Here is a 27,255-nt window from a genome sequence, read left to right on the forward strand (position 1 = left end):
TGCAAATTAAATAACTTGTATATACTTGTACACTCTTATACATATATAAGATAGACGACATAATTTTGCATATGTTTACAAGCTAATCTCTTTAGTATCATATACATATATGTATGAAATATGTGCATTAATTATAGAGTAGATGTAGACAGAAGCTTTATATACTATAATAGTAAATCAAATTCTATTATACTATATAATAGTAATTTAAACTTCATCATCATTCATTAATACAATCGAGATGTTAAAAAAATATATTAATTTTATTTTATTTCACTTTTGAAAGATTACTGAAAAATAAACGTAATGAAATTTTACAATAACAGAAAAAAAAAAAAATTAAAACATTTATATAAACATTTATTTTTTTTTTTATTATTTTTTAACAATTCAGTACGACATACATGTTAAAAGATATGAATATTAACGTGCGACTCTTATAATTACATTCTTTTATTTTTTAAGACTTTCACTTTTTGACCAGACATAAATTTGTTTCAGATCTTTAAACATATGTACACACACTAGTACTATAATTATAATATGTACATCTACTATAATATTATATATTATATATATATATATATATATATATATATTTTAATAATATTAGCATTTAAAATAATGTGATTCAAAAGATAAGAAATCTATTAGAGTAATCAAAATTAAATACAATTGATAATATAAATTTTCGAAATTCATTGATATTTTCTTCGGTTCATAGACTATTTTATATGAATCGAATTATGCTATATAGTTAAGAATATTACATGTATATTACATGAATATTACATGGCAAGATGTAATGGAATGAGACTTAGAACAAAATTATTATCTATATAAATAGAAGCAGAGAAGATCATGAAAATTTTAACAACATCTCGCTAAAGAGATGTTGCAGTACATGGTTACCCCAATCTAAATCTCAGTCATTTTGCTATAAATTTCTTCATCAAAAATAAAATCGAAAAAAAGGATTTCTCACAAACAATAATAATTTTTCTTAGATGATAGTTTAGTTATAATTTCTTTCTTTAATTCGGAAACTCCATAACATATGGTCTTTTATAATTGAAACAAGAAAATTAATAATTAAAAAATATCTAACAAGTTTCAGAGCACGTATTCAACATAATATATTTATAACCTGTACGTGTACATTATATATAACATAAACATTTACTAAACAAAAAAAAAGACTAAAATTAAAGAAAAATTGGATAGCTATATGTATGTATATGAAATCATTTGATTTATTGTCGCCGGATGAAAATTGTTTGTTATCTTCAGTTTTGATGCCAGTTTTTCTTCTCTAATATGGAATTTTTCTTTAACATAAATTATTTTTTTTATTCGTTTTCATATTGAAAACTGGAAACTATAATTTAAATTTTATTTATTTATTACTTACTTGTTGCATTTTTTTCTTTTCTTCTTTTACAAAAATAAATTTGTATCTTACTTTCAACTGAAGAATTAAGATATATGTACATATTTTTATATTAATTTAATTACACATAAAATCATACAAACCTGACATATTTAATTTAAGCTAACAAATAATTAAAATAGAAAATATAAACAATGTTGCATATCATATTTAATTAAAATCACATGAAGAGGGTGATTTTTCACAATTATTATGTATATTAAATTGTTATAATAATTGAAAGTAAAAGTAAGTATATATTCAGCATGTTTGTAAATATATTTCAATGTCTATTTGAATAAATATTAAAACTGGATAAAGTATAAAACAAGTTCCAATGATTTAAGTTCTTCTCTTAAATCTTTTGTTAAAATAAATAGTTAATATAAATGTTTGTACTTTTACATTTATTTTATGATATCAGAAATTTATCTCTTTAATTACGTTCAGTTTACATAAGGAAAACTTTTATATTTTATTTTGTTTTAATCATTTTATACGCACTTTTCTTGAACAGACTAGATTCTAAAAATTCTAGTGAATTTTTCATTGTCCCTGCTATATTTTGATTCTAAATAAGACTTTTATTAATTTCAACAATTGTAAAAAAGTAAAAGAATTGTAAAAGGTTCTTTTATTTACAGACATAGAAAGTTTCTTAATATCACCAATTAAAGTTTTTAAACAAACACAAAATGAAATCATTTCATAATAAAAACTATTATTCCTAAAATTGTTCCAACAAAAAAAAAATACAGTCAATCAATTTGTTTACAATTTATATTTTTAATTATACTTTTGTTATCAGAAATATTTATCATAATTTTCTAATATAAAAATACAGTAACAAACAAATAGGAAGAACTTCAAGAACTATGAATTACTTTCCTCTGAACTAGAATAATCACATACTAAAGCCAAACTTTTCGCTTCAAAATTTTCTTTTGATAAATCTTTTGCTTTTTCTTTATTTATTTTTTCTTTTATTTCATTTGTTTCTACATCATTTTGATGCTCCAAATTATTCTGTTTATCCTCTTTATCTTCTTTTACAGTATCTTCTATTGTTTGACCATTTGTATTAATAACTTCATCAGGCAACGATTCATCATTAGTTCTTTTTCTCTTAATTCCAAGTTCGGATATACTTAGTTTATTACTAATCAATTTGTGCCTTTTTAATCCACCAAAAGTTGTTATTGTAGCACTAGGTAATGCAGGTTTTGTTAATATATCCAAACGTTTGACTTCATCGTTTTCTTGTGCTGATCTAGTTTGTAATTTCATAAGTGCTGCTATTCTTTTATCTTGGTCATTTTCTGGTAACAAATCAATTTCTAAGCTACTCTTTTTTAAGAGTGCATCATCTTTCTCTTGTTGTAATTTTATATCTTTCTTTTTACTCTAAAAATAAGACAAAATATGTATTTAAATATCGATATATGTATGTTAATTTTAAATAAAAGCAAATTTAAAATATTACCCTAAAATCTGCACGTAATTTACAATTCAAATCATAATTGTCATACCAAACATCTAAATTTCTATCATATAATTTAACTAGTTCTGGTTTTGATTTTTCAGCTTTTTGTTGATCCTTTATTTGATGTTCTAATTTAAACATAGGATCATCAACTAATTTCTTTTGCAATTCTTTGGTTTCTGGTACAATTTGCTCATTTGAGTGAGGATCCCAACGATTTTCTTGTCGTCTAGCTCCGGAAACAATCACATAATCAAGATTAGCTGGATCAGTCTTTATTTCGAAATGGTTATCGCATAAATGGCATTTCATCCGAAACTGATAAATTGGTGTAGAATAGTAGTTACCAATTCTTGTTTTTTCGGCATTATACCTAACACCCATTCCAATATGATTATTGCATCCCTCGCACCATATATTATATGGCATTTCAAAACGTATTATTATAATCCCTAAATGGATTTTTCGGGCCCGCTCTCTCAAGGCATGAGTGCCCAAAAATTTATTAAGTCCACCTAAAAATGATAAATTGAAAGCAATTTATGTAAACTTAATCTCGTAATTTTATGATGAATATACATTAATCAGATACATAACTACCTTTTTTCGGATCATAATCCGGCGGATAATATTTATTTGTTCCTTTTCTTTCACCCATTTTCAAAGAATTTCACTACTGCACAGGAATACTAACTACTTCCAAAAATATTATCATCAAAGCCAATTATAAATAAACATTACTTTTACTTAAACTGACAGACTGACAGCAACACTGACAACTAATTTAGAGTGGGTATCATAAATTTGGAGTAAATATCTGTTTGTTGAAAAAATTTGGTATGATTTCGAAAATTGAAGCTAGAAGTAATTAGACGTTACATTTTGATCGTAATTTTATGCTTTATTTTGTATATACAATAGATAAATACAAATTAAGGGCTTCAGTCCTGAATCAGCTGGAAGCTGTAATCAGCTTGTAAAAATTTATAAAACATTTATGCTTCTTTAGATATAATTGCATGTGCACGCTATTTAATATAAACTTGTGAAACGCAAATAAGGAATCAAATAATCTCATAATCATAAGCTCTAAGTCACGCAGTTACATTTATAAAGCATCGCTAAATTCATTTTAAATAATTTAGAGACATGCGTTAATGACACAGTAATTTTAACTTTTTTTTTCTTAATTTGTATGGACGTATTGATGCGTAAGAACGCAGGCACACAAGCAATTTTCAGTTTTGCAAATATTTGATTGCTTATTTTTATTCCATAGATTCCATTTTCATTCCTTCAAGCGCTAACACATGTAACTGTATTATCGAAATTCGCAAGCAGTTAAGCAAACAAACCGTTTTAATGGTATTTATTACAAATTGATTGCAATTTTTGGTTAACGCAATCGATTTGATTTGAAGCAATATAGCTTAGAAGTTAAGCGCAACAATTGCAAAATTTGGGTTTTGCATTATTCTGGCGTCAAACTGCATCGAAAAATCAATTTCGAAATTCCGTAAACTTTTTAAGCCAACTGTCAAATTATTACATATTTTGTTTTTTGTTCCGTTTCATTTCAACTTTATATTTTAGATAAACGTCAAAAATCAAAACATTTTTGATTGATTAATTTTTATAACCAAGTGAAGAGAGCTTGTGTTCTGAAAAATTATCTTGAATTGTTTAATATTGCCACGTTATCTGCATAACAAATTGAAAACAAGGAACAGCATGATTATTTATACAAATGAAGGTAATCCATTTGGATTAAAACTGCTGTTATTAGTGAAATTTGCAGGAAAGGAAGCTGTACTCAAAAAAGTTAACCTTAACGGTAAGGCAATCTAACACATTTCAAGGATATATTCCAATCAAGTATTTTAATATTTTTGGGTAGATCCAGCTATAAATGCAGTTAAACAGTTGCCTATATTAGAATTAGATTCAGGCAAGCAATTATTTTCTACTGATGCTGCGGCAAGATTTTTGTTCCCAAAAGAAGGAAATACCGATTTGCGTAATCAGTGGCTTGAGTGGTCCACAATATTATTAGCACCAGCTTTAGCACATAATATGGGCGTAGGACATAGAGCAGATCCAAATGCTTTGCCATTATTAAACTTCTTGGTTAAAAAATTGGACGACCGCCTCCAAGAATCTCCTTTTCTAGCTGGGGTATACTTAGAATAAAAAATATACAATACCTAAGTATATAAAAAACAATCTCAAATTCAAATCTATTGTAGGAAAAAATAACATCTGCTGATTTATCAGTGTGGAGTTTACTAGCACCAGATGGGACTTTAAAAAATGCCCAAAATATTGATAATTTAATTAATTGGTATCGAAAAATTAAAACAATGAAAGAAGTTGAAGAAATTTTAAAAATTCAACCGTTAAATGAGTTATCGTTTGGCTCACTAAAAGATTCTAATAAATTTGGTGGTTTACATCATATTGTACTGCCTCATATTGATGATCAGTCTTCAATTTTGGCGGAAACTAATAGAATAACAGAGACAATTTCTAATGAGGAATTTGAAATTGCAAAAGATTCATTTATATTTGTTGATAAACCAGAAACAAAAGAACCTAGAACTGTTTTACCCAAGAAAAACGAAAGAAATGTGCTAATTACGTCAGCCTTACCATATGTGAATAATGTACCACATCTGGGAAACATTATTGGATGCGTACTTTCAGCAGATATTTTTGCGAGGTGCTTTATTTCATATTGAAATGCATTAATCACAAAAAAATATGTACATTTAAAATAAATTACAGATATTCGCGCCTTTGCGGGTATAATACTTTATACATCTGCGGTACTGACGAATATGGTACTGCAACAGAAAATAAAGCCCTCGCGGAAAATTTAACCCCAAAAGAAATTTGCGATAAATACTTTGAGTTACACAATGCAATATATAGGTGGTTTGGAATTGGCTTTGATTATTTTGGAAGAACAACAACCAAGGAACAAACCGAGTAAATTTTTAAATACATAAATATTTACAAAATTTTCTTAATTTGCTATTTTGTTTTAGAGTTGTTCAAAATGCATTTGAAGAAATCAATCGTGCAGGATTTATACAGAGAGAGAGTGTAGAGCAACTTTTATGTCAAAAATGTGATCGCTTTTTAGCTGATCGTTTTGTTGAAGGGACCTGTCCTCATCCTGGATGTGGATATGAAGATGCACGAGGAGATCAATGTGACAAATGCGGTAAATTAGTCAATGCCACAGAGTTAATTCGTCCACGATGCAAAGTTTGTAATACTACGCCGGTTATAAAACTGTCAGAACAGTTATTCTTGGATTTGCCTAAAATCGAACCAAAATTGCATGATTGGGTTGAAATAAGTGACGTTGGCTGGACCCATAATGCTAAAGTAATAACTAGATCTTGGCTTAAGGAGGGGCTAAAGCCACGTTGTATAACAAGAGATTTAAAATGGGGAATCCCAGTTCCGTTAAAAGGTTTTGAATCAAAAGTTTTTTATGTATGGTTCGATGCACCATATGGTTATGTGTCTATAACTAAGCGTTATACAAAAGAATATTTGCAATGGTGGCAGCCAAATAATGATGTCAAGGTTGAATTATTTCAATTCATGGCAAAAGACAACGTTCCCTTTCATTCTGTAATGTTCCCAGCTAGTTTGTTGGCTATTGACAAAGGACATACTCTTGTTTCTCATATAATGGCAACCGAATATTTAAATTATGAAGATGGCAAATTTAGTAAAAGTCGTGGTATTGGTGTATTTGGAAACGATGCTCAAGATACAGGAATACCAGCAGATATATGGCGTTTCTACTTGGCTTGTGCAAGACCTGAAGGACAAGATTCCAGTTTTAGTTGGAATGATCTAGGGGCAAGAAACAATTCAGATTTACTAAATAATTTAGGAAACTTTGTAAATAGGGCTGCGGTATTTTGTGAGAAAAATTTTAATTCACAAATTCCCCAAATGAATTTAACTAACGAAGAAATTCAATTATTGGCCTTAGTAAATCGAGAAATAAAAGGCTATGTACATTCTTTAGAAAAAGCAAGGCTCAGAGATGGAATTAGACATATATTATCAGTTTCAAGACATGGTAATCAATATATGCAGTCCCAACAACCTTGGGTATTAATAAAAGGCACGGATGATCAAAAAAGTAGAGCAGCAACTATCATTGGAATATGTTGCAATTTATCTGCAACTTTAGGAGCATTATTGTTTCCATATATGCCCAATACAGCGAGAACTATCTTTGATCAACTAAATGTTAAACAATGGCACATTGAACCGGAGTAAGATTTGTTTGATTTTGTTTTATTGAATCTTTAAAAAAATTAATTCATGAAATTTTTATAAATTTTAGTTCACCAGTTCAAAGAATGATTCTGCGACCTGGACATAAAATTGGTAAACCAGCTCCCCTTTTTGCCAAAATTGAACAAACCCGTATTGACGAATTAAAAAAGAAATTTGGAGGTGTTCAAACTAGTGAAAATAATTCAATACAAAAATCTGAAAAGACTAAAATGCAATTCACTACAATTGCTGAAGCCGAAGAGGCAATTAAAATTCAAGGGGATAAAGTAAGAACTTTAAAAACCAATAAAGTTGAAAAGGCTGTATGGCAACCGGAAGTAGACATTTTATTAGAATTGAAAAAACAATTGGCTGTTATGCAGCAATCACAGGTTTCAAATGGAATAGCTCCTCAAAGTAAACCGTCAACAACAGATAAACCTTCGGTTTCTGCTGATAAAGTGAAAGAATTGGAAGAAAAAATTGCCAAACAAGTAAGAATCAAAGTTTTGTATTAGAATTCTATACATACTAAAATTTTATATTTGGTTTTTATTTATTAAGGGTGAAAAAGTACGTGAACTTAAAGCCGCGGGTGATGCCTCCGTTTGGAAGCCGGAAGTTGAAATTTTACTTGCATTTAAAAAAGAATTATCAACATTAACTGGTGTTCCAGAACCAGCTACTGGTAAAAGCAAAAAGAAGAAATGATGTCCAATTAAGTGTGTCTCAACTCTGTGGACACCAAATTACTAAAAACCGAAAGAAGAAACATTAAATCAATCATGAAATCATTTCTCATCGTAATTACATAATTCATTCAACGCAATATGAAAAATATTTATATAATGAAATTTTGCTAAGCATTAAATATTTTTAATATTTATTATTTGATTTAAAAATATGCATATGTATTAAAAATCGCAATGTTTTCTTTTTAATATAAAACAAAAACTTCTTGTTAAGGTTAAATTATTTAAAATCAAAAAAAGCATATAAAATTTAAAAAAAAATATATGGTACATGTAGCGATGCAGTTAAATGTTTTATTTTTAGATTAGAAATCAAAAAATTTCAATTTTAATTTCAAAAAACAAGAGAATTACAAGCTTATATCAAAAATATCAAAAAACTTTAACAAAATTTTTTTTTACGAAAGGAGTACAAAAGCCTATTACGAAATTTCTCAACTGCCGACTTTGAAAGCTTGTTTGCTTTGAGTTAATTGCTTTAAGATGCTTAATAGAAGAAAGTTCTAGTTACGAGAATAATTTCCATACTTTTAAGAAGGGAACTTGAACATACATTTTGCTTATTAAAAAATATAAAAAGATATTAAAAATCTGAAAAAGTAAACTAATTAGTTCCTGTAGATCTATATAATGATACAAAAAAAGTTCTAGTAAAAGTTTAACTTAGAACTTTAAATGCACGTCTGAATTATCAAAAAACCCATTACATCACGCATTACAACTTAAATTTCAAAATCTATTTCTAATAGTATAGTTTTTTCTTTAAAAATTTCAACACTTCTACTATTTTATAATAGTTTCAGTTTTCTTTTTTTGTTTTTCTTAATTTTTATTTTTCCTAAAATAGAATTTTCAACTATTTAACCGAAATGAATAAATTTTTTTTTTGCTAACAAAATTTTGATTAATTAACAAATGAACACAATATTGAAAATTCAAAATAGCAAAAATTTTTATACAACTGTCAAAAACATAATGCGTATGTATATCACATTATTGTTTTGCAGTATTGCGTTTATGAAAATCGCTAGTTTTGTTAAATGTAATTATACTTTCTTTTAAATTTTTCCATTATATTGCGAATCGATCCATGACGCCACAAGATATATTGATAAATATGTATGTGTATAATATACAAATTCCAATATTCTCATAATTTAGCAAAATGGATTGGGAAATGTTAGGATAACTCTAAAAATCTTTGTTAGTGTTAAGAATCTTTAAAGTCAACTTTCTCTTGAGTTAAAATTCTTTGAGTACTTTCATTGTTGCTATATTAAGTACCTTTTTATTTCATGAATTCTATTTGAAATTAAATTTTTTCTATACCAAATAAATAAAATAATTTCTTTTTTTTTTTAAGTTTTAAGAAAAATATTCCAATTGGTAAGACAAAAAAAAAAGAAGCCTGTATTATCATTATCACAAAAAAAATCAATTAAAGAAATGATGAATAAAAAACTTCCTTTCCAAAAATCCAAGAATTAATGGTGGTAGCTCACAAAATTCTGAATGCTAAAAACAATGATGACCTCATATTTAATAAAATAATTTACTAAAAGAAATTCTAATTTTAAAATATTTATATATATTGGAAATTAAATTAATAAAACAATAAAATTTTATTATTTTTAAATATATATATATATATTTCTAAAAATTGTTTTTCTTTTTCACAAATTGATACTTTTTTTTTTTCATATTTTTTCAATTAAAAATTGTTTTTTTTTTTTTTTTGTTTTTTTTTTTCTTTAGAAATTGTTTACAACAAAATTTATTATTTTTTCTTTTTTAATCTTAGAACTTTTTTGTTTTTTTTTTTTTTGTTTTAATTAATTATCATATCTAATATTTAAAACTAAAAAAATTTATAATTATTTATAATAAGATATAAAATTAAAAAACATAAACGCTTAAAAATTATAATGAAGTTTTAATTTTTTTTGTTTTTTATTTTTTTTTTTTTTAATTTTTCGTATTTACTTTACCTTTTTTTCTCATATGTATATAAAATTTCAATTAATAATAATTTCAATATATTTTAATAATGTTTTTTTTTTTTTTAAACATAATTGCTTAAAAACTTAAAATTTTAAAAATGTATTTTGTGAATTAGAGCAAAATAAAAATAAAAATAAATGAGAAATTTTAAATTTTATTTTTTTTTTTTTTAAATAATAAAACTAAAAATACAAAAATGCAACACAAATAAATTATTAAAAATTTTTTTGTTTTCATCTTTCAATTTTTTCTTTCTCTTTGTTTTTTGTTAATTCTAGTTTTGTGTTTTAAATTTTTTTTTGTATTAAAACAAATTAGTGAATAGAAAAAAAAAAAAAAAACGTAAATTGTTTATAATTAAATATTATTTTTATTAAATTTCCAACTTTCTTAAAAATTATGCGCACTTATTTACAACAGAATTTTTGATTTTATTTTTTGTTTTTTTGTTTTATTTATGAGTTTTTTTTTTTTCATTTTTTATTTATATATTTTATTTTATTATTATTTCATTTATAATGCAATATTAATTACTAAATATATATAAGCATATATACATGTATGTATACATATATTCTTATATATATATATATATATTTTTAAATGAATATATGTATGTAGATATATAAATAATTTACACTCTGGAATTACTAATTAAATTTTTTGTAAATAAGAATTAATATGAAAAAGGAGACTATAATTTATTTACAACAATAGTATGTATGTTTTTTTGTGTTTTTGTTTTTTTTTTTTTTTTACCATTTTAAATAACTACCTTTGTCTTAACTATGCCTAAAAATATCTAAAATAAGTTATGAAGAGTTTTATATACATATATATATATACATATATGAATTTTATGTTTATTTATATATACATATATATATATATGTATATATATACATATACTTATTGACACATATATGTATGGATATAAGTATATTGAGATACTTTTGATAACTCTTAATTATTAATTTGTAAAAATATTAAATTTTTTTTTTTTTTTTTTAGTTTTTGTGTAGTATAAAATTACAATTTTGCAGAAACAATTAGAATTATAATGAATTTTAATATATAAATTCTATTTTTTATATATAAAATATATATATATTTTTTTTTTTTGTATAAGAACTGAAGAACAAGACATTAATTTTTAGAGCAATATTGAAATTAAAAATAAATTTTTAAACAAATTAAAAAGTAACCATGACAATAATACAAAACTTAATGAAAAAAAAAAAAAATAATTAAATATTTTTTTTTGATAATAATTTATACATGAGAATAATATTAATAATAATAGAACTTTATGCAAATATATTTATTATTATATCACATTTCTTTTTCATGTTTTTGTTTTTTCTAAATGTATTTTATTATTTCTTATTTATATATTTTACAATATATATATATTGAATATATTTAAAGACTACATTTTAAATTTAGCACTTTTATTATAATTTAACCATATTAATATGATTTTATTACTTAATAATAAATAACTTTTCCTTAATTTTTTAATACCAAAAAAAAAAAAAACAAACAAAAATTTTTTATATGTAAGATAATTTTGTACGTTGTGAATTTTTTTTTTTTTTTTTGAAATAAAAATATGATATATAATTTAATTTGTATTATTTATTGAAATAATTTTCTTTGTTTTTTAACAAAATTGTAAAACAAAAAAATAAACAAGTCAATTTTATTAAATTCCATTTTAAATGAAATTATAAAATTTATTGTGTTACAACGAGTAACCAAATTGAAAAAGTTGAATACGAAAATTCTAGTAATTAAATTTTTATTGAAGAATTTTAATAATTTTGAGAATAGAAATTTTTAAACTGAGCTTGAAATTTTAATTTTATTATAATTATAATTTTATAACAATTATTACAAAACAATATCGAGTAGCTTGGTTTATTAAATATTTTCAAATTTTACAACCAAAAGTAATTAGTTGTAAAATAAATAAGCTATATCAAACGATTTATATTAAAAAGATTATTAAAAGAATTCCAATAAAATAGTAAAGAAATAATATTTTTATATAAATCTTAAAAACTTCTGTGAAATGGAGTAAACAATTTTTTTTTTAAATAATTTCTAAATTCTTCTTTTAATAATTTCTAAATAAATTTATTCTTGATATTAAATTTAAGATTTTTAATTAATATTTTTCAATTAGAATAATTTTAATAATTTAAATAAATATTTTTGAAGAAAATTACATGTATAAGTTAATAAAACATGAAATAATTTCTTTAAAATTTATAATGAAAATAAATTATAAAATTAGTATTATCTTAAAAATTTATTTTTTAAAGTTATAAATATGATTTTCGCCGCATAAATTTAGTTACATTTTTTATTTATTTATTTATTATTTTCGTTTCATTTTGAATCAAATTTAATATAATATAATTTTTTATTTACATGAAATTATTTCTTTTTATATACATTATAGATACAAAAATGTACATATAAGTTAAGTGATATTGTAATGGTTACATTTAAATTAATTTTTGGTAAAATTTTTAAATTATTTTTAAAAAATTTTAATATAAATATTACCATGAATTTTATGAATTAACATTAAATTAAAATAAAATATTAAGTTATAAATTTTCCTAAATAAATATATAAAACATATATAATTTTTACTTTGATAATTTAATATTAATTTGTGATCTGGCAATTTATTTTGAGAATTATTCTTAATTTCGGAATTTTAATGTTACAGGAATTTACGAAGAGTTCGATTAAAACAAGTTTTTATATTAACAACACTGTCTAAAATGATTATTTAAAAAATCTTTTATTTTTAATATGAAAACAACAAAGTGAATAAAATTTATGCTTTACAATTATATTATATTATTATTTTTTTTTTATTTATCGTTTCTACAAAATTGTAATATATATGTATGTAATTAATAGATTAAAATATTAATTTTTAATTTCAAATATGGCTACTTATTTAAAATATCTACATTTTAATTAATTTCATTAAATATTCTAAGAAAATTTTACATGAAAATTTTTATTGTAAAAACTAAAATAAAAAGCAATTTATTGACAATAATATTAACTTATTTTTAAATTGAAAGTATTAGCAACCTCTCGCATAATAATTGCATATTGTTACATTCTTGCAACAAAATAATTTTACAATTAAATTTTAATTCTTTTTTTTTTTTTCTTATTTCTGGTCACTTATATGTATTAATTTATTTTAAATTGAAGTAATCATTGTACAATTAAAAATCATATTTACTATACGCTCTATCTCTCATAGTCGTTTATTTCACGTACATGATACTTACGGCTTAAATATAAATTAAAAAAGAAACAATTCTGGCAAATCAAAATAATAAAAATAATTTATATGAAATTTTAAAATATTCTTTTTTTTTTTGTTTTACCTTAATTATTATTAACATAAGATAAATTTAATTTAACATAAAAATTTTATGCCACGGAATTTCTTTCTTATGAAACTATTAAAAAGCAAAATTTTTTTCTTCTTATTTATTTAGTAGATACTGTAATAGTTTTGTAATGGGTATAATACCCTAATTACTACCATTTCTATCAAAACAAAGAAGTATATTATTTTAATTTTTTCACTTTTTTTTTTGTTTTTGTGTGTTTTTTTCGTTATTGTATTACACATTTCTTAAAATTTAAATGTTAAAATAAAAAATTACATTCTTATTTTTACTTATGAATGAAGGAGAAAAAACAAAATGAACATTTAACAGGATTTAAGAAAAAAATTTTTTTAAAATTTTTATTTATTCAATTTTTATGTTTCATTTATTTTCGTCCTAAGGTATTTCTAGAAATTGTAATATAATTTTTTGGATTTTTATTTTTACATTGTTTTTTTGTTTTCTCTTTTATTTTATTTTAATACTAACTTTCAATTCGTTCAACTTTATATCTATTAAATTTTTTGTAAGGTGTTCTTCTTAGATCATTTTCTTGAAAAATTTTAGTAACATTATTCGCTAAATCAGGACAACGACCAACTAACCAATCATTACAACGATGTCTTTGCTGTTCAGTAACATTCTTTTCCAACCATTTTGCAACAAATGCATTAAAACGTTTTTGCATCCTATATGTTACGGTTGCATGTGTCTACAAAAGTATAAAAAAAATTAATAAATGGTAAATAAATTAATATAATTTAAACATTTATTATATCACTATTATAATTAAATGGTATTAAATAAATAAAATGCCCAACTTAAACATACCTGTTTTGCTTTTTTCAATGAGTTCTTTTTATATAAAGTAACATCTTTATTCATTACAAAGAACATTTTGTACGATAATTGATTAATTTTAACTTCTTCCCGATCATTAACTATATATTGTTCATTATGACCATGACAAGTACCAATTCTTTCTGGTAATCGTCTATTCCAAAATGGATCATCGATTGCAGCAAGGTTTATTGCTGAATTTTGTTGAACACTAGAATTTATTGGTAATATTACATTACCTCCTTTATTACCATTATTATTATTGTTATTATTATTATTGTTATTATTTTTATTATTATTATTATTATTGCTATTATTACTACTACTATTAATTAAATTTATATTTGATCCATTATTATTTGATATTGTCATATTACTATTACCACCCATCATTGTTGAATTGGGTATCGTAATACTTGATGTTGGTGTTATCGTTTGTTGTTGATGTTGTACTATAGTAGAATTTAATCGATTAATTTTTGTATCACTTATAACATTTACTGTTCCAGATGACACTAATCGGGATGATGAATGTTGTTCAGTTGATGTTATTGTTGTTGAGTTTGCCATCGAGCTCGTTGTAATTAACGAATTAACTGATTGATTTATATTTTGATTTCCCATTAAATTTGTAATTGCAGTCGATGATTTTGAATAACGACTATTAAATTGTCGAATATTACGTTGTAAAAAAAGTGGTTTCCGCGGAATCGACATATTCTAAAATTTTCCAAGAAAATAAAAAATGAACATAAATTTTAATTAGGTTTTATATTGCATATATTATATTAAATAAAATTATGTAAAACTAAAATTAACAAACATTTAGGAAGGAAAATTGAGTTAAAATGTCAAATTAAAGCATGAACATAAAATATAAATTAATTATGAAGAATCTAAATACAAATACAAATTAGAAAATTTGAGAGAAAAATGAGCGTTTTTTTTTTATTAAATTATATTCAGATTATTAATTAAAATATTTAAAATTACACCAATGTTTTCAACAAAAAAAAAAGTGCATGGTTCATGATTATATTAATTTCGGTCAAAAATAATTATTCAATAGCACATTTTTCTGCCAAATGTAACAAGAGTTTTCTAAATATTCAGATAACGCTTAATTTTATCTAGTCTTGCAAAATTGCAACAATAGAAATTCTAAAAAAAAAGAAAACATTAAAAAAAATAATTTGCTGTTAAGAAAAACCAGTTTTTTATAATAAAATTAAGCGTTTTCTGATTAAACATTGAAGATGAATCAAACGTACAAACATTACGAAAGACAAATTCAAAAAATTAAAAACATATTATATGTAATCCCACACATTTAACTTAAAAATACATGAAATAAAAAATAATTTTACTTATTTTATTAATTCTTAATCTATTTAATTTTCATTGTAATATATATTAGTTATATTGATATCTATAACTAACTTTGATATTGATATATATATATTTAGCAATAATAAATTTCAATACGCCAAGAATAATATTAATTTTAATTTTCTGACAAAATTATTTTATTTAAATTAGATATTATTAAAATTTTTTTTTTTACTAAAATTGCCTCAAATTAATTTTGTTTGATTACGTTTCAATTAAAAATTGATTCGTAAGTGTTTTTATTTCAAATAAATTGCTATATTTTTATTAAATCAGAAATTGAATACAATTCGTCGCTAATTATTTTTAGTTAAAAATATATATATATAAAAATACTACATTATTTGAAAAATATAATCAATAGAAATATGTATAATAATGAAGAGATGACCATAAGATGACCATTATATTGAAAATATGAAATTATTTATTTTAAAATTCAAATTCAATTTGTTTAAATATTGCAGAATATAGAATAATTACAAAGTAAAAATTAATTGAAATAATTTTCTATAAATTATTATTATTTTTTAATATTATATCGAAAAATTATTGATTCGCTATTCAAGGCATAAAAGATTATTAAACAGTATCCATATTTGGAAATAAAATCGAAATTTTATATGAAAACAAACTCTTCTGATTTTTTTTTGAAGTGATAAAAATTCTAATATTATGATTATTCTGATATTAAAATTAATCTTGTATTGATATGAGTAATAAATTTAAGATTTTTTAATTTTCTACAGAAGAATTAATTTTAATATAAAAATAAATGTTATTAATTTTAATATTTTAACATATTTCAGTTATTTATTTAGTTTTATTTTTTTTTTAATATTATTTTTTTTTATTTTTTGTACCAGGTCAATAAAATTTATTGATACAGAAATTTTGAAAGTAATTGATCTTAATTTAAAAAAGAAAAAAGTATAATATATTATCTATAACAAATACTCATATGTATATACATATATAAATAATAAAGAATTAAATTATATAAAAAATAATTATAAATATTATATTTTGTATATACATATGTATATTTAAAATTTAATTTATTGTATTTCATAATTATATTCTTAATACTAATTGTTTGAACGAAAAAAAAAATCAAATTTTCTTAATTACAGAAATTAAAAATAAATCAATAATTTTTTTTTTTTCAAATTTAAATTACTATTTTTTCAAAATTCTTATAATTAAAAGTAAATTTCCAATCACTTTTTTAATTTAATAGAAAAGAATAACTACATATAGATTAAACTAATTAAAAAATTAAATAAAATTAAAAAAAATATTAAGTAATAAAAAAAATAATGTTGCTACATACAATGGAATGATTTTAAAATTTTGTAAATTTTTTTAAAAAAAATTATAATAAAAAACATTTATCATGTTAAAACTTTAAATAAGTTTTATAGTATCTATCACCTATAATCTATTGCATATATCATTGGTTGAAATGATGGAATATTATTCAAAAATTTTTTAATTTTTAGAATAAAATGATTAATTTGGAAATTAGAAATTCTATAATGAAAGCTTCCATAATTTTAAATAATGTTACTATTTGCCACAAGTGACCTTTCAAAATGAATATAATAGGTGTATAAATTTGAAAATCTTATAGAAAATTTCAATTATAAATAAAATCAATAATAATTATTATTTTCATATTTTTTTGATATCTTTTATTATTGACTTAAAAATTTCACTGTATTAATATACAATCCGTTAATTTAATTACAATTCATAATCTAAATTGTACATTAACACTATGTATTATTGCAATTTATTAAGTCATATTATTATAAAAAAAATTGTATAGTGATAGTTAGCTATCAAAATTACTTGTTTCAACAATATTATTATTGACATTTTACTTAAACTGCTATTTATCACATTTATGTGTCATATAATTATTAAATTATATTAATTAGCTTTAATATAAAACTATAAAATAAATATAAAAAATTAAAATTTATTATTTTTAAATATTTAACATGATAAATGAAATATTGATGAAAATTACTATACAAATATTATATAAATTTATTATTAAAATTATCCCATTATACGTGTATATAACCTAAAATTAAAATTAAAATTAAAATTAATATTAAAATTGAAATAATAATAATAATAATAATAATAACAATAATAATGATAAATTATTCTAATTTAAAAGCTTATTTCATAATTTTAAATAATAAATTTTCAACAGTACTTAAAAATTAAAAAATAAAAAAATTTGTTCTCAAAAATTAGTAAGAATAAGAAAATCTTAAGTAAATATATTTTTAAATTAATGAATAGTAAACAATAGAAAATGTTTTATAAAAAAGAACGACTAAAATTGCAATTAGATTTTTTTTTTTTTTTTATAAATTAACGTTATATTTTTTATTTTTTTTTTTTTTGTGTGAAATAATATTATGGACGAAATTTAAACTTACCTTTTTAAGGGCATTTATTTTTTTATATCTTATTATAGTTTATTGTAATATTATTGTTTCAATAAGTCCGATATTCCGATATATAAATTTTTTTTTTTTTTTAATTCAATAGACAAATTCAATAGATAAAAAAAACTAATTTTGAAAATGATTGAAAATAAACAAAATGAGAAAAAATAAAACATAAAATTTTAAAAAAGGACGAAAAAAAAAAAAAGAATGTTAACGAGTCCAGCAACTTCTGTCTTTAAAGTAAATAAATGAGTTTAATAGGAAATTATATAAAAAATTTTACCTAAAATTACAAAAACAAAAAAAAAACAGAGAAATTAAAAATTGAATTTTATTCTTATTTAATTTTTGTTTTTTTTTTTTTTTTATTCAAAAACAGAATAACAAGAAAATAAAGAAAGAAAAAATCATAAAAAACAAATTATTTTAATCATAAAAAAAAAAGGAATAGAAAAGAATTATTTTAAATTAAAACTGATTTGATTTCTCTTAATAAATATTGAATATTTTTAAATAGCGATTGCAGACAGGTGATTGATTCTTTTTTTTTGTTGATTTTATATTAATTTATGTATCTATATAAATTATTCACATATATATATATTAATATTTTCTTTTCGAATGAATTTAAGATGAAATACCACGAACGCTTGATGTTGTTTGATTTTTATTTGTTTTGGATTTTTTACAATTTTTTGGGATATTCAACAACAACCCTCGAACCTGTGGACAAAAATTACAAAAAAAAAAAAACATTTGTTTTTCTTGTGTCACAAAAAACATTTGCAATTTTTAAAAATAAATAAATAAAAAATCTTTTAACTTTTTTTTTTTTCTTCTCTAAAGATAATTGGGAATTATAAAATATATTAAAAAAAAAAAAAAAAGAAATTTTAATTAAAAATAAGTATAACATTTCCTCCCAGTTATTATTAAAATAACTATATAGTTATCATATCATATACATATATATATTTTTTTTAATATTAAAAAAAAATACATACACAATGTAATTTAAAAGAAAAAACAACTTATTATTATGTGTTTAAGTTCTAGAAAAAATGTTATTTTATTTTAAATTTATTAAAAAAATAATTATTCTGATCTTTAGTATATAAGATATATATATAAAAAATAAAAGCTTAATTAGTTGTGATGGATAAAACTCAAATCATTTTCGAAGGGAATCAAGGAATCTCTTCTTTATTAAACAAATATTTTATTAATTTTTTTTTCACAGGGAATTTTTTTCTACCAACCGTTTTTTTATTTTCTATTTATTTAGAAAATAATATTTTCACTAGCGAGATTTTTATAATAGTAATCCTTAAAGAACGATAATTATTATGATTGTTAATATTTAATTGATTATTAAATGTTAAAACTATAGACAAATATATGAAAATGGTTTCTTTTTAAATTCGCTCTTCAAGATTTTTCAAATAATATAACATATTTTCAGTTATGCAAGTAAAATAGATTGAATATAAAATAAGGTGAAAATATGCCGAACCCTTTCATTCTGTGCAAAACTAAATTTTTGTATAAAAAGAAATTTAATATTAAATTTATTGGAATCATTAATGAAATCGAATAAAATCTATAGTAATTATTAATGAAATCGTATTTATATAATATTTACAATTATTATTAATCGATATTTTTTATGTTTACAATTATATTTAAATATTGATCCTTTACTAAAAAATTAAATTGTTATTAATTTCTGTTTTTGAATTTATTTCGAAACGCAAACTTATGTTTTTTCTTTAATATTTAAATGTATGTATTATTTTTTCTTTATTGTTATTTTTTTTTCAATTTGTAGATCTAAATTTAAAATAAATGTTTAAATTGAAGAAACATATTGAAAAATTCTATTCTATAACTACTTTTTATTTTATAAAAAATTGAACTTTATTTTGATTGAAAACTGACTACTATTTTAAATTTTATTGATTAATTTTTAGCAGTGAATGGAATAATTTAAGGAGAAATATCATAAATTTTAAATCCTATGATATCATTAATTTATGTTATCGAGAAAGCAATTGAATATTAACTATTTGTCGAATTTTGTTTTTCTCCTTAATAAAATGTATGCGTATGGAATAAAAAAGGATAATTAAACGAGGATAGTCACAAATTATATAACATCTTTTCATAAAACTAAATCAAAAATTAAGTCGTATTTCCTAGTCGGAAGGATATTTATTATATACACGATAGTATTCAAAATATTATTTAGCTACTACCACAAAATGACTAAAAATATTAAAAATAAAAAATAATAACAAAAAAATTAAAATAGTAGATAAGTAAAAAATTAAAATAACTAAAATTTACTTAAAATAATAATAGAAATTACCATTAAAAAACATATGAATGCAAATATCAGTCATTAATTTTTTTAAACAATTTTTATTTATTCTAATAGTTATTTTCTACTACATATACATATTTTTGTTTTTCATTTTAAAATTAATAATAGAATTTTGAGGAAACTATCTTAGTTATATTTTAATTTTGTTTTTACTCTATTTAATGTATTTGTTTTCCTTTTTTTTTTATAATTTTGATTATTTCTTTATTTAATTCTTTTTATATCTAGTTATTTATCAACTATATTAATGTTTTGAAATAAAAACTTAATGTAGAAAATGCATTTTACTAATTACTATATTACAATTAGATTGCGATTTAATTAAAATAGATAATAAAATTATAATTCAAATATTTTTTTCTCTTATTCTAAAAAATTGTATTGGTAAAATATACACAAGCAAAATTAAAATTGTAACAAGAATATTAAAAAAAAAACTTTTTGAGGGATAACATTTTTATTACAAATGTAGTATAAAAGAAAAAATATATTATTTGCAATTTATAAATAAATAAACCAATCAGATTCTTGTAATCAAAACTATATTAGATTGAGTAAGTTTAAAAAAAATTCAACCATAGGAAATGGTCTTATTTTTTTCACAAATAATATTAACAATAATATAGAAATTGTGTAAATTTTATATACATGCACACATTTCATAAATATGTGTGTAGAAAATTGTATAATCAGTAGAATACATAATAATATAGTAGTTATTATTTTAAAATTATTTAGAAAAAATTAATAAGAGCCCTACAAAAATATTAACGAGATTTAACAAGAAAAATAATTACGTTTTCATTTGTCATTTAATTTACATTTTAAATTTGACCTGGCGCTGTTTTACATATTTAAGCTATTATTCGGAATTTAATTTTAGAATTAAAAATTATTTTTGATTTTGACTAATTACAAATTATAAATATCAATTGAATCAGTAACGATATATATCACGAACTATTCAATGACCTAAATTATATTTTAAAAGAACAAAAAAAAAATTTTAATTTATCCCTCAAAAATTTATTTATTTAATTAAAAAAAAGAAACAAGTGAAAAAAATAATCTTAGAATATCTCTTTGAAATAAAATTTACATCCTGTGCATTTTTACTTATATTTTTTTATAGATAAAAAAATATAAACAATATTCTTTAATAATATAAATTTATATTAATGAATCGTATGGAATACTATTAGTTAAAAAAAAATTATTCTATAATAATGATTTTTTTATTTAATAAAATATTAAAAATAGCATGACCTTTTTAAAAAATAATGCGATATTAATTTTTCAAATTGAATAATAAAACTTAATTAATTTAAAAACAATATTTTCTTATTACTTATTCAATTAAAAATAAAACTATACAATACTTCTTAGTTTTGTTTTATCTAAAACAAAAAAAAAAGGACATATATTTTTTTTCTTTTTAGAAACTTAAAAAAATTTTTTTTATTATAATTTAACTATACAAATATGAATTAAAAATAATAAAAAAATTTTAAATAAAAATTAAAAAGTAATTATTAAATTAAAAATTGTTACAAATATTTAAATAATATTTTGTTTGTTTTTTTTTTTCTCTTTGTAAATATTTATCGCAAGTTAATTGCTTTAAGATTTACTTTATTAAACATTTATAAATTTATTTTAATAAATCTTTATTATTTTTAATATTTTACACATTTGTTTTGACCTGGTACTTTATAATGAAAAAAAAAAAAAAAATAATTTAAAAAATAAAAAAGAAAAATTGACAGGGAAAGATAGAAAAGCTGTTAGTTTTTGTTGTTATTAAAATGAAATAAATAAAATGCTTATTTCTTGTTTTTTTTTTTTGCTTAGTTTTAATTCTTCAGTAAAAATAATAATGAAAATAAAATATTTAACAGAACTTCAACAAATTTATAAAAATAAAATTAAAAAATTTAAGAAAATTAAAAAGTAATTAGCTATTGTAGAGCATTTCGTGCTAATAGACTAAATAATATTCGAGTAATTATCTGCGATATAAAAAAAACAACTTATTAATTATGAGCATTTTATTTCTAAAAGTGAAAAATTTTCATTATCTATGTTATGCAAAATTAGCACATTAAAAAATTAAAAAATGTGCAAAAAATTTTGCGAAATGTAGGTTATTTAAAATAATCCGAAATTTAAGAAAGTTTATAAAATTAAGAGAATATTTTGACAATATTATAGTAGTACTCTTTATCATAAAAATAAATTATAAAAAAAAGTTTACAAAACGTTTAATGAATATAAGTATGTGTTACTTAAAAAAAAATAAATTTAAATTTTTAACTATACAATAATAAAAAAAAAAAAAGCACAGTAAAATTAATAACACCGAAATACGTTTTTGAATCGAACTAGTCAAGAAAAAAATCATAGAAAAATAGATTGGTTTTTGTTATAAAACCCAATTCTCATTGGATCTAGATTAAAAAAATTAAGAAAAAAACTAAGCATCATTTTACTATTCTTTGTCTGAAATTTTATAATATTGCATATTGTTTATTTTATTGTTATTATTATTATTTTAACAAAACTAACAAATAAAAAAATTATTTCAAAAAAAAAAATTTTTATGTATGCTTAGGAAATTTTAAAATTTATATAATAAGAATTAAACAAAATAAAAATAATAATTATAATGTAAAAGGCAATGAAAATGCAAAATTAAAATAATGAAATTTTTTTAACTCAAATATTAATGACAATAAATATAAAAAATATCAAAAAAAAAATTAGAAAACTTAAGACCAAAATGATAAACTTAATTCCTTAATTAAATTATTATTATATACATATATATGTATGTGCATAACCGCACATACCTGTATATAAGTACATACATTTACTATATTTACAAAATTTTTTATTTACTTACCATATCATCATCTAATTTTTCTGTCTTTATTTCAACATTATCAACATCAGCCCCATTATTTCCATTTCCAGATTTATTTACATTTTGATTAATTGCGGTATTATTGGTAGTATTATTACTATTATTGTTATGATTATTACCATTATTTGAATTTGTATTGCTGCTTGATGCTGGATTTGTCATTCTATCAACTACTTTCGCCCATGTCTGACTATTTGCTACATTTTTTTCATTTTCATCATTTTCGGTGTCAAGTAACTCGATTGTGACACGACAATCAATTTTATACTAAAATAAAAAAAAAATAGTAATATTAAAAACGATTTAAAATTTAGTGTATTGAATTGAAGAATTTTCTTCTATTCAATATTATTGATTCTTGTTCCAAGAATCAAAAATGCAAAAATAAAAATTTTAAAAAACTTACAATATAAACTTTGAAACAGTTTTCATCTTGTAAACTTGTTTCAGCTTTTCTTTGATATGCTAGTTCAGCTGCAATACGTTTATTTGCTGTCCTGCAAAGACCACCAGCGCCACCTTTTCTTTGCTCACAATGAAATAATTCTACGCATTCTAATGCACCACGTTCTGTAACACAATGTTGAAGTTGCCGTACAGCATTTGATACCACCTAAAATCAAACATTTTTTATAAATATACACATATATACATATATATAAACTGTAATATAATAGAAATTTAATTTTGTTTTTATTTATATTTTAAAATAATTATTTTTAATACATATTTCGTAAATTAAATTCCTTACCCTATCTAATGTAAATGATATATATGCGTGTATACCAAACATTTCCCTTAATGAATCCTCATACGTATTTGAATCCATATTACCATCAAGAACATTCTTTAACATATCCAAAAATGTTGGATAATAATCTTCAACTTGTATTTCACTTTTTGGTTTCAGTCTTAAAGCAGTTGCTGTACTTTCACGACGATTTGTCTTATATTTCTCCTCTTCAGCCGCTAAAATTTGTGTTCGTTCATACATTGTACGCAGTCTTTCGCACAAAATAGCATGTAATCGCAGGAACAAGTACCAATTATTATTCACGAAAAATAAAGTGTAAGCTTCGTCCTAATGAATAAAACATTACGAGAAAAAAAAAATGTTAATGAAAATTTGTAGAAAAAAAAATTTTTTTATATTATTTTTATGATTTTTACCAAGTATGCTGATAATAAAATGAAATGCTGACAACATTGAGTGTTGTAGACAAATAAATAAAATTGTAAGTATAAAATTTTTTATAACAAAACTAAAATTTTGCCAAAATATAATTTTAGCTAAGTTAGCATTTATAACTAGTTCATCGTAAAAATGTCAGAATAACGTTTAGATCATCTAAATAATAATTTTGCGTAAGAGAGAACAAAAGAAAAACAAAGCAATTATTTGTCATTATACGAATTAATATATATGGATGTATATGTATGTATGTATATGAAGTGCATATATATACATATATAATACATATATATATATATGAATATATATATAAACAATTACTGTAATCACTTAATCAGCATTATGATAGTTATATAAACAATTTACATTTTTTTGTAGTTTTAAATTTTTTATTAAATTTTTTTTTTTTAAATTTTTATAAAACTTACAGTATGTTTACTAACTGCATGAGCTGGAAGCGGTGTTGAATCTGTTTCATTTTCTAATTTTATATCAATTTTATTTGATGTTAAATCACATTTATTATTACAATTACTGCTATTATTATTTCCCATTGCTATTGAATTCGTTGAAGTTGGTACAATATTATTATTATTACTAATAATATTACTATTATTGCTATTGCTATTATTACCACAATTATTAAAATCAACATCAGTAGTTAAATCCGATATACTTTCACTCTTTATCACTTTATTATCACTAGTGGAATTCATTTTTCCACTGTTATTATTACTACTATTAGCACTATTGTTATCGTTATTATTGTTATTGATATTTATGATGCGACTATCATCGCGATTATTATTATTCACATTGCTATTACTATTATTATTATTACTATCATTTCCACTGTTATTAATATTATTTCCATTGTTACTATTACTATTATTCATAATATTATTACTATTATAATTATTATCTATCATATTACTTATAATATTACTGTTGTTATCCTGATTATTACTTATATTGTTATTACTATTGCTATTATTAATGCCGCAAATTTTATTATTGCTATTGTTATTATCACTATTATTATTATTATTGGAGCTATTATTACTAATATTGTTATTATCATTAATGTTATTATTAGGGTTATTAATATTATCATTATTAATACCAATACTGTTATTAGTATTATTATTACTATTACCGCTATTTATAATAGTGCGGTAAGTATTACTATTATTACTAGCATCGTTACTTATGTTGTTATTATTATTATTATCGTTGTTAACATTATTACGATTACCACTGTTGTGATCATTATTGTTTCTATTATAATTATTACTGATAGTAGCATTGTTATTACTATTGTTGCTAGGGTCATTATTCATACCAGCACTATTACTTCCACAAATATAGTTATTTGGATTATTATTACTTATATTTTTATTTTCATTATTATTGTTACTAGTATCGTTATTATTACCGGATATATTAATATTTGTATTAATTATACTACTATTAGTTTCTTTATTCTTAAAATTGTTACTATTGTTGTCATTATTATTAATTGTATTACTATTAATATTATTATTACTATTAATATTATCAGTTATTATATTTGAAATAGTACTACTAGTGATTTTATTACTCGATAATAAATTACTGGAATTATTTCCAGATGATGAAATTATTGTAGAGCCAGATGTTGTAATTACTGTTGTTAACGACATTTTGTTATCATTATTGCCTCGTACTATATTAATTTCGCTGCCGTTGTTCTTTACAATACTACAAGGATTTATTGCCAACCCGTTTGCACTATTTTCATTTTTAATTTGGGAAAATTGAGTAGCTGTTCCACCAGTTGAGAAAGGCGTAGTTATTGAATTTGGTTCTCTCGGAGAATTCCTTCCAATATTAGTACTACTATTACTTATAATGTTACCACCACTGTCCCTTAAATCCTCAGTTTTTATAGAGGCCGACGATATTTTAAGCGATGACGAATTTGATTTTGTTTTTGTTGAATCTGAATCTGATGGGTCAACATCCATAGCTTCCTTGTCATCTATTAAAAATGGGAATACTTTTGTTTTCAGAATTGGAAAGAAATAAAAAACCAAAAGTTAAAGAAAACAGAGCAAGAAAACAATACAAACAACGTGTTATTATGACCAGGAATTTGTGAAAGGAATAAGGAAAATAGGTTTTTTTTAAATTAAAAGTAAAAAACAAATGGTAATGATAACAAAGAAAGAAAACACACGTCTAAGTTAACATTTTAAAATATTTTTTTTTTTCAAATTTAAAATTTAATGATTAATAAGCATTCATTTGACTTTAAATTTAAGTTATCATGCTCAAAAGTTATAAATTCAAACTGATAATAAATATGCAAGTTGTTTACAAAGTTTTTCTTAGTACAGTAAGAAAAAAAATGTTTTTTGAATAATTGAGAATTATAATTATTGAAATTGTTCATTATTTAATTATTTAAATGTGATTTGTGTATTAATATAACAAATATTATTACAGATCATAAAAATTGAAATAGACACCTTTTTGTAAATAATATATGAAAGTTGTAAGTTTAAATAAGTCAAAATCTTTTCATAATTTTTTGCAGTAAATCTACACAATTGAAATTTTGCACAATTTTTATTTCATTTTGCAAGGCAAAAAATTTGTGTATACAAAA

General features: G+C 21.2%; 3 protein-coding genes across 4 annotated transcripts in view; 1 reads left to right on the top strand and 2 right to left on the bottom strand.

The window, feature by feature from the left end:
• Positions 1–2,208: 2,208 nt before the first annotated feature.
• Positions 2,209–3,648, bottom strand: LOC129614649 (coiled-coil domain-containing protein 130 homolog). The gene is made up of 3 exons (XM_055529378.1): positions 3,513–3,648; positions 2,913–3,427; positions 2,209–2,833 (listed from the first exon to the last, which is right to left on the bottom strand). The coding sequence occupies exons 1-3, from the start codon at positions 3,568–3,570 to the stop codon at positions 2,303–2,305; spliced, it is 1,104 nt and encodes a 367-aa protein (XP_055385353.1). The 5' UTR covers positions 3,571–3,648; the 3' UTR covers positions 2,209–2,302.
• A 913-nt stretch (positions 3,649–4,561) lies between these two features.
• LOC129614627 (methionine--tRNA ligase, cytoplasmic) lies at positions 4,562–8,228 on the top strand. The gene is made up of 7 exons (XM_055529348.1): positions 4,562–4,746; positions 4,810–5,087; positions 5,159–5,631; positions 5,697–5,900; positions 5,960–7,216; positions 7,288–7,714; positions 7,785–8,228. The coding sequence occupies exons 1-7, from the start codon at positions 4,644–4,646 to the stop codon at positions 7,929–7,931; spliced, it is 2,889 nt and encodes a 962-aa protein (XP_055385323.1). The 5' UTR covers positions 4,562–4,643; the 3' UTR covers positions 7,932–8,228.
• Positions 8,229–12,737: 4,509 nt separating this feature from the next.
• LOC129614659 (uncharacterized) overlaps positions 12,738–27,255 on the bottom strand; it is a 36,558-nt gene continuing 22,040 nt past the window's right edge. For both annotated transcript variants that reach the window (XM_055529390.1, XM_055529389.1), the window contains exons 8-13: positions 25,034–26,643; positions 24,165–24,494; positions 23,820–24,026; positions 23,393–23,680; positions 14,239–14,967; positions 12,738–14,119 (exon numbers count right to left, since the gene is read on the bottom strand). In XM_055529390.1, coding sequence (XP_055385365.1) covers positions 13,892–14,119; positions 14,239–14,967; positions 23,393–23,680; positions 23,820–24,026; positions 24,165–24,494; positions 25,034–26,643 — 3,392 coding nt within the window. In that variant the 3' untranslated portion in view covers positions 12,738–13,891. The remainder of the gene's footprint in view (positions 14,120–14,238; positions 14,968–23,392; positions 23,681–23,819; positions 24,027–24,164; positions 24,495–25,033; positions 26,644–27,255) is intronic.

This window comes from Condylostylus longicornis, unplaced genomic scaffold (assembly GCF_029603195.1).
Source record: "Condylostylus longicornis isolate FDR11 unplaced genomic scaffold, ASM2960319v2 ptg000114l, whole genome shotgun sequence".
In the NCBI taxonomy this organism is placed as follows: Eukaryota; Metazoa; Arthropoda; class Insecta; order Diptera; family Dolichopodidae; genus Condylostylus; species Condylostylus longicornis.